Source organism: Phodopus roborovskii, unplaced genomic scaffold, assembly GCF_943737965.1.
Source record: "Phodopus roborovskii unplaced genomic scaffold, PHOROB, whole genome shotgun sequence".
Taxonomy (NCBI): domain Eukaryota; kingdom Metazoa; phylum Chordata; class Mammalia; order Rodentia; family Cricetidae; genus Phodopus; species Phodopus roborovskii.
Window position 1 is genome coordinate 11,312,518 of NW_026126460.1, and position 9,269 is coordinate 11,321,786.

The 9,269-nt window shown below is 45.5% G+C and overlaps 1 protein-coding gene across 3 annotated transcripts in view; it reads right to left on the bottom strand.

Annotated features, from left to right (window-relative positions):
• Positions 1 to 8,684, bottom strand: part of Klf7 (KLF transcription factor 7) — an 83,945-nt gene extending 75,261 nt beyond the window's left edge. Inside the window, exons 1-2 of one of the 3 annotated variants that reach the window (XM_051190347.1) lie at positions 8,586 to 8,684; positions 7,309 to 7,548 (exon numbers count right to left, since the gene is read on the bottom strand). In XM_051190347.1, the coding sequence (XP_051046304.1) occupies positions 7,309 to 7,410 (102 nt within the window). In that variant the 5' untranslated portion in view covers positions 7,411 to 7,548; positions 8,586 to 8,684. Of the gene's footprint in view, positions 1 to 7,308; positions 7,887 to 8,585 lie in introns of those variants that run through there. The other 2 variants (XM_051190346.1, XM_051190348.1) reach the window with 2 other exon arrangements.
• Between the last annotated feature and the right edge of the window lie 585 nt (positions 8,685 to 9,269).

Consider the following 9,269-nt stretch of genomic DNA (forward strand, 5'->3'; position numbering starts at 1 on the left):
AAGACGGGATAAGAAAAGTCAGAGCTTTGGCAATTGGTGGACAACCTGAAAACCCCTGTAGCACATCTCCAATGCGAAAACGAAGATCAGGCAACAGAGGAAGACTTTAACTCGGGTGGGGGTAGAAATTTCATCTTCTAAGCTCTTAGAAGGCAAAGAGAACCATGAGGTGAGCTCCCAGAGAGAACTCCTCCCATTAGAAGAGGTAGACAGTCAAAAAGAGGGTCCTGGACCCTGGAGAGGTAACAGCTATACAAATGTCCATATTCTGTTTGTGAGACTGAATTTCTTCCCGTCCCATTAGAAAGGATAGTAACTTTTGTCTAACTTTATGCAATATCCCAGTCCCACATCCACCCAAATTTGCAGAGAATTTAAAAGACCTCAGGAAAGACTGCCATGAACATGTGATTGCTTTCTGTAGTCGCTAGTTTGGCAAGGTGTGACTGGGCCATTTCACAGTTACTGCTTTCTGTATCAACCCCAGGTCTGTCTTTTACCTAGCCTCTAAGGGCCTATATCTGGATGCACCTCCCATCAATTTGTTACTACTTAAACGATAACACTTTTTATAAGAGTGGCATTATTATTGTGAGGCTCTTGCCTCTTCTCCACACAAAAAGAACATATATATATATATATATATATATATATATATATATATATATTTAATTTTTAAAAATCACTATAGATTATTGAGAGTGGGAGTATTATGCTAACCAAAATTTCTCTAAAATATTCTATGATTTGTTCTAGGACACAGGAAATGCCAATGGGATTTTATTTATTTGTGTGTATGTGTGTTGTTTTGTTTTTGTTCTAGTTCCTGAGGTAAAAGAAATATTTTTCTTAAATCTCTTGTTTCTTTGGAATAGTAGAAGGAGAAATGAGCTGAAGTATATTCGTAAACAGTTATTTGAAACTTACTCAGGTCTGAGTCCTAGGGTCTGGAGTTATCAGTGCTAATACCTCCTTTGGCCTCAACAATTTACAGTGATTCAGCTCCAGTACTCCAGAGTTGGGCACACCAGAACCCCTTTCAAGGTTTGAAATTACCAGACTTTCAGATTCTTAGCTTTGTTACAAGCTAGAGGCCAGGCTTTCAAGATGACCCTCAGGAAATGTTATTGAATCCATATTCAGAAATAGATACTGCATGCGGCTTCTACATTAATTACATTAATTACATCAAGTCATTTCCGAATGACACACACACAGGGATGACATTTCCTGGACATTACGAACATGTGAAGTCACACTGTTGCTCACTGGCCCCCAGCATGCCCTGAGCTAAAAAGGCTTGTCCACAATAGAGCTGAGAAAATCTCAAACCTGGTTTAAGTAAGCAAGCCCATGGGTGAAAACAGACAGGTACAGAGTAGTGTTCAAAAACTCCACTGAAGGGATCATTTTTACAATGGCAACCTTTGCTGTATTATTTAATGGGATGATGCCACTGTGGAGCCAAATCTGCATCCTATTCAACTTTGCATGACTCAAACACAACAATCTGCATGAAGAAGGTCGTAAGAAATGAAATATTTACCATGGAATAGGTCTTAATATAGTTTTACATATATATATATACAATATTTTATTAAAAGCAAAGTCCCACACAGCACCACTGGATCTATCGTCAGCTCAATCAGGAATGGTTTCCCCCTGGAATCGGAGGTCATTTGCATTTCAAGCAGGTGGACATTTGGAACTCATATCCCCATCGTGGCTGCTGACTCAGCTGTAGCATGCACAAAAAGGATGTGACAGACAGAGCTCCTACAATGGAAAGTGGGACAAAACAGACTGCAGCCTACCAGACCAAGTTCTTAAGTCACCAAATGACAAGCCCAAGGCAGCAGAAATGACTACATTGCAAAGTGAATGGGCAGGGTCAGGACTATTTGGGTGAACACACATTTTAAAAATGGCAATACTTTATTTGGGGGGCTCCTCAATGAGATTCAGGAAGAATGTTTTCTCTTGAGGATGTTCTAAAATGGGCATATAAGTAGGTAACATATTTTCTAGCTTGTCAGTGTTGTGCATAACATTAAGTTATACATGTATATATAACTTAACTCAATCACTAATGATATACATAATGTAAGAACATTAAGTTATAATAAGTATATATATATTTATTTCATGTTATGTATAACATTAATGATTAAGTATTATTAGTAGCTGTAGAGTTTTCTGGCTCCTTCCTTGGTAGAGTTGGCTAACACATTTCCACCTGTTTATGCTAAACAAGTGCTTAGCTGATTCCAGAGAACAAAGGGATTGGCAGGGTTTGAAATCCCTACCCTCACCATCCTGGTGTTGTTCATATTAAGTTGGGGAGCTGTCCTAAACTTTCAGCAAATCCTAACTCCAACATGCATGCTAGCTACAGCAAGTGAGCCAACTTCTGAGAGGCATAGTATACATTCACCAGTAATAGGTCCAATGAAGGCAACTAAAAACTCCAGATGGGAACATCTCCCAACTCACTGGTCAAATATCGGAGCAGGTATCCTCCCACCATGAGCTAGCTGGAACTGGACAAAGTAAGTTTGTAGTGCCTATACTCAAACAGCTAAAATAAGTGAGATTCTGTAAAGGGAGAATTTGAAGAGTCATAAGAGAATGGCTATTAAAAGCTCCATTCCGACCCTCTCTAAACTATCGCCATTTAAGTGGAGAAGCAAATTAGCCTCAATAGGCATTTCTATCTAGAAGGGGGCAGGGAGAGAAGAGCCACATTGGAACACTTAAGGTCTCCAATATGCCCATCCATAAATCATCTCAGGACAAAGCTGTCACTCTGTATCTTCTACTTTGCCTTTTAAATGGATGGGACCCCAACATCCCTCTCTCCTCACAGTGGTGAGGATGGGTATGAGAGGCATGGAGAACAAAGAATGGCAAGTTCCTTTTCTCTTACTGATGACAGGTGTAGTAGCAATATCTGCATTGAGATTGTTGCTTACTTTAAAATACCGAATCGCAAACATGTAGACTGAATGATTATGTGTGAGAGTCCCAAAACCCACATGAAGATGTGTCTATTAAAAGAACATAAAAACGAATCTATTACAGAAAGGCAAGTGTATGATTGATGGCATTCACATGTGCTCTCATTTTTAAAGCCACATGTATTTAGTTGACTGCATCTTTATAAAGAAAATCTTCAGAATCAGGGCAGTTCCGATTTTTTTTCTAGCAAGACACTGTTTCAAATAAAGAAATTGATTTACAGTAACTGATGAACACACAAATCACATAGAAAAAAAAAAAAAGCCAGCTATTTTATTCTTTCAACGTGGTTGCCAAGGCTCCTTTGTGTCTACAAATTTCTCCGGGGTGGTGCTGTTGCCAAGAAATCCTAATTCATGATAAGGTTTTCTGCAAATTGGGACAGTGGCAAACCTGCGGATGGACAGATCCTGCAGTTTGCTTTGTCTTGCTGTTTGAGATAGCACCTGGCTGCCCAGGCCTGTGGGAGGCAATGCAAAGGCAAGATCACACAGAGGCAATGTGGCTCACGGACCAAATCCCAGCTCCGGTACCATGAAGCTGTTCTTGGAAGGCAACCATTTCTGTAGGTTTTCCCCTAGAGATGCCTCATACCAAAAGCCCTCATAAAAAGTGTTTTAGGACGCCTGAAACCAAGATGAAACTGCAGAGTTATGGGGACACTTTAGTCCTTACAGAAGCCAAGTATGCCATTAGTTTAAAACAATGGGGGAATGGAGGAGGAGGGAAGGATGTTCTATGATTTATTTATTTGTTTCCAGTAGCAGTGGAAAATTTTCTCCAAGCAAAAGGGAGGCCTGAAATTGACCCCATTTGCCATTTATGAATCAGCATTAACAATGAGCATAATTCCATAAGAGTTTTCAAGTAAGCATGCCATGTTTCCCAATGACATGTAGCAAAGTTAAGTGCAAATGATACTCATTGTCATTACGTGGATGGGGACTGTCCTTATGAAACAGCATGCCTGGAATAAAGAATCTATAAAAATTCTGAATCTCCGTAGACTCTGAAAGAAAATGAAGGTGCTCTATGAAACACTTCCTATTTTCTGAGTCAGCAATCAGCTAAGAGTCCGACTTCTCTTGTGACTTCATGAATGTATCTCCCTTTACCATCAAATGGTTTTCTAAAATCTACTCTAGCATCTGTCCTGCCCTTGACTGTTTTCAACTTTTGTTCAAACAGCTTCTGAAATATTTCCTGCAAGTTTTCACAGAGCTTGAGGCTGGCAGGCTTCAGAGTTCTGTCAGCTGACTCCAATAAAATAATGGACCACATAAGCCCATAAGCATGGTGTGATTTACAGTTAGAGGATGGGCAGAAGTGATCTTACCAGGGCCAAGTGCTTAAGCACAGTTAGGGTTCAGAGACATAGAGCTGCTGATTCGGGAAGTCTGTTTGGGTTTTTAATTACACCAACAATTCTGGGAGTCGGAACTCTGGTTGAATATCGCTGCCTAAGAATCCATGTCAAAGTGACAGGAAGTAGTCCTGTCACAATCAGTGTCTTTGTCACAGGCTCACTGACACAGGAAACAATCCAGTAGCCTGAGTTTGAAGCAAAGTCGACAAATAGCCCCTCCTCAATTTTCCAATGCACAGATACTCTTGGATTTATCAACCAAAACCATTCTCTAGAAACCAAATTAGATTATCAGGATCCCCCCCACCCCCACTCTAGATGTCCCTGAGGCCAGGTATATTGCTCACTTTAAGAAAAACATCTAATAAAGATTCCTCACTTGACCTCTAAAATCTGGTTACCCCAGAGCATCATGGGGAAGCCTCCTCCTGTCTGGGGTTTCTGTAGCAACCTTCTTGAGCTGTTTTAAGCAAAGGAGTCTCAACATTTCACCATCTGGTTAATTGTGAACTAATAGTTGCATAAAACCACCACTACCCCTTAGACTCAGAAGCAAGGGGCTATGGACACAGGCCAGGAGGAAGCGATAAAGGCTAAAGGTTTTGTCATCAGCATGAACTCAGGTCCTGGTTACCTTTATACAGAGCAGCTGTGTACAGAGTCCCGAGCAGAGAGAGCCACAAGTTATGTTTCCATGTGGACTTGGAAGAGGTTTTTAAGATGAGAGAAGATGGCAGTTGGAGACAGTTGAGGCAAGAAATAAGAAAGAGGATGGAAGTGAGAATTCCTTTGCCTGGTGATTAAAAGGAAAAAAAAAAAAAAAAAAAAACAAGCTAGAGGTTTCTAGAAGGGGAGGGGGAGGGAGGTGGGAGAGGGAGGAGAAGGGGAAGAGGAAGAGCAGAGCTGGCTTCTGAGGAAACAATAGATCTAATACATCCCCTAATTGTCAAGCCAATGATGTTTCCTTGAAGCTGTACCTTCTGGATTCTCTAGGCAGATCTAGAAAAGCAGGTTTCTTCTAAACAGACCACCTCTACCCCACAAGCAGGCTTTACTACCTTAAAAACTTGAACCAAAACAAAGTTGTGTGATTCATCAGGAGGGAACGTTGTAACAAATAAAGCCAACTTTCTTCCCTCCAACACTGCTTAACAGTTAGTCACAAACAAGGGCTGCCTGGGGCAGGCTGACTAAATCAACAGATTCCCTTCCCTAACCAGTCTAGACGGTTGTTAATATGCAACTGATTCCACACCAATGGGCTGACAGTGTGAAAAGAAGGCTGTTTACAAAATGATATTCTGGCAACATTTTAGCTTACTTTATATGCAAAATATAAAGGTAGAAAGGGATGTAGAGAGAGCCTTCATAAGACCTAGTCTTGCTAAGGAGAGGGAAGATACGTTAAAGAAATATGTGCACTGTGGCTGTGTGTTTACCAAAGGACAGCATCCGCAACCTTCTTCCAGTCTTCCGACTGGAATGCATGCTTCCACACAGACACACAGACATAGGCAGCCAATACCTGGAGGAAAACTCGCAGCTTCTAGCCAAGGGAAGCAACTACTAACAATGGCATGGTCTGAAGAGCAAGCACGTTGCTACTGGCTCCGGATACCATGAGCTAAACATCTCTTCCTAAAGCAGCAACTGTTACATCCCAGCCTCAAGCTGGCAGATCCTGCTTTGGATCCTGGCAGAGGAAACTCAGCCGTTCATTAGCCTTAACAAGCTGCTGTCACTGAGCAGAGAAGTTACATGAGCAGCCACACACCAAGGATCCCACAGCTCTCCCCAAGGGCAAGTGGTTTTTTCTCCTGGATGGACTGTACAAGTTCACACTCAAGCGTTCAAATCCGAACCGTCTTCCTGGACTTTCCACAGTGCTCACTGTAGAGTTTTTAAACACCCATGGTGTCCCCTCTCCCTACTCGCCCTGCCCCCATCTACCACCATCTTTCCTGCAGAATGTCCCCTCAGCAGCTCCTAATCGCTGCTGGGAAAACCACTGTTTCCGCAGCAGATCCAGCACTTTCCACTGACCAGCACTTTCTTTATTTCACTTCACAAAGCCCAGTGAACTTGTCTCCAGTCAGGCTTCAATCTCCCTTCCATGCCAAGCCAACTTGGCACCAGTTCCCTTCAGCATCCTCGGAGTTTCTTAACTAGTCCTCTAAGACAAAGTCAAAAGTAGGGAGCACACACCACCCTTTGTCCAAGGTAGCGCTAACCTGAGAGGCACCTCAAACAAAAAAGAAAAACAAGGGCACAGTATTGGCTGATCTTTCTGGAGGCATTAGCTGGGGAAACCTACAATGCATTGTCAGTCTAAGACAGATACATCTTCCCATCTTCCTTGTATATGTCCTTAAGCATCTTTTGTCACCTGGCTTCTCTTCCTACAGCTCAGCTTCTAATCTAAAAATCAAGTTCTTTATTGACACTTGCTAAATAACTGGGGGAAACACTCCGTGCACCCCCCCCCAAGAGGGTCCTCAGCACCAGTTGAAATAGATGAACCTGATTTAAGTACCAAGAAGGTCAGAACTCCTAAATTTAGGGACGTGGTATCCTGTCAGCCATTGCTCAACCGCCTTTTCACCCGGCTCCTCCAAACCCCAGAAGTTCGCCAGCAGGTCTCTGCTGGGGGACAGTGAGCTCGACAACGTGTGCGCAAGGATGTGTGTTGGTGACAGAAACGCAGGCAGCTAGGACCGGCTCGGCTCAGCACACTAAGGGGTTAGGGGTGGGTGGAGAGGTAAGCGCATATGATTGTTTCAGAAAATATTTTAAACAACACAGAGACGAAAATAAATTAAGAAAATAAGAAAAAATTTAAAAATTCAACTCAAAGCCCACACCAACGCAGCCCCTGCGTCTCCGCCGCCGCAACACGATTTACACAAGTAATTTAAATCATTCACCTGCTGCCAGGTCTCCTCCAGGGATGGCAAAGCTGAGAAGTAGCCGGTGTCGTGGACAAGTTGTAGCTCCTGGAATATACTATAACTAGCCAACACGTCCATGCTGCTGCTGCCGGGCAAAACCGGAGGAGAAACCCTCCCCCGAGCTCAGCTGGGTCTGTTTGTTTGTCAGTCTGTCTGGCTCACCCCCCAAGAAGGCAGACATCCAGTGGCCCTTTTGTTTTGTTTTGTTTCAGTCAACTAAAAAAAAGGAGAGAGAGAGAGAGGGAAAAAAAAATCAATGCAGGAGAGAGGGAGAGAGGAGGTGAGAGAGGAGCGAGTGAGTGGGGTGGATGGAGAGAGGGATGAGAGGGATCCAGCGTGTACAGTGCAGATGACTGCCAGGAAAAGGGGACTTCACGGGAGTAACAATTCCCTTCCAGGGCTCTAATCACTCCAGCTCGTGGATCAGGAAGGGGAACGCAAACTCACTGACACGAAGCTGCCATCTATATCTGCAGCGCTGTTCGCTCCTAATGCAATCTTTGCTCTTTATTTTGGGAGGTTGCATTTTTTTCTCGCGATCGCTTCTCTCCCCCCCACCCTTTCCCTTCCCTCCCCACCCCCACCCCATCCTCGCTAGTTTGTAGTCCCCCCTCCTCCTCTTGTCTCCACCTCCTGCTCTTCCCCCTCCCCAAACTCCCTCCCTCCTCTCGGCTCTGCGCGCAGCCGTGGGATCTCGGAGGAGGGTGTCTATTAGGCCGCGTGTGACCATGTAAGGTAAACAGGGGGCTCATGAAGTCACTGAGGACCAATGCGGCACTCGGAGCGGGTCCTGGGGCGGGGCCTGGCCCCGACGGCGGCCTCTGATTGGCGCACTGCGGATCTCCCTGCTGCCTTACAAGGCGGTGCGAGGCAAGCTATTTTTAGAGGGCTATATAAGGGGGCTGAGGCGGCCGGGGAGCTCGAGCTCGCCGGGGAGGGCTGCTGCGACAGTAGCGCTGGTTCCCGGGACGCCGGGGCGACCGGGCTCGCTTGCGCGCTGGCCTCCGACCCTCGCTGCTGGGCTCTCCGGAGCCGCTGGTGCCCGGACCCCGTGCGGATCCGAGAAACGGGTCGCCGCGGCAGCTGATCGGGAGGTGCGATCCCCGGTGCTGGGTTGGGATGCCTCCTGCGGGAGCAGCCGGTTGAGCGGCGGCGCATCCGTCTGGGGCAAGTGGCTCTTAGCACTCGGCCTCCCCGCCAAGCATGGGAAAGGGCTGCGAGAGAGAGGCCAAGCTCAGGACGGGGTCACGTACCCAAAAGTAAACCCCAAAAGCCCCTTCCAAATTCCCCATAGAGTGCAGAAATGAAGCGCCAGAGGAGGAAGTGCTTCACAATGGCAGAGAACAAAGGCGAGCTGCACAGAAACGCGGCCTGCGCCCGCCCCCGACGCCGCACGCTGTCCCCGCCCCGGCCCGCGCGCCTCCGTGCGCGCCGCCGATCGCCTAAGGCCCTCTGGTCCACCGATCCGAACCCGAGACCTGGCTAGGGGACTAGTGTCCATCATCCTTGACTATGAAGGGAAGAGAATAGAGGGTACAGACTGGAAGGGACAGCTAGCTAGCCGATCCTTACACGAGGTTTATCCTGTAGCTTCCTGGGGTCATGCAGACAGCTGGAATGGTGCAGGGTTCCATAGATGTAGAGCTTCTGCAAACTCGGAGATGGAAACCTGCTCAGTGCACGTGGTTAAGAATTGCCCAGTTGCTTGACCTTAAATGGCGAGTGTGGTACAAGCTTCTCCAAAATACACCGAAAGCTGGACTACTTTCGGAATGACTGCAGAAACTTGCTTGTACCTTCAGTGGAGGAACATAATGTCACTGACTCCATACCTTTCCTGTCCTTTGATAACAATGTTCCCAATTCTCCAAAGGAAATTAAACAAATTACTAAGATTGAAGAAAAGCTGGTTTATTTACCCTTCAGTGCCAGGGATT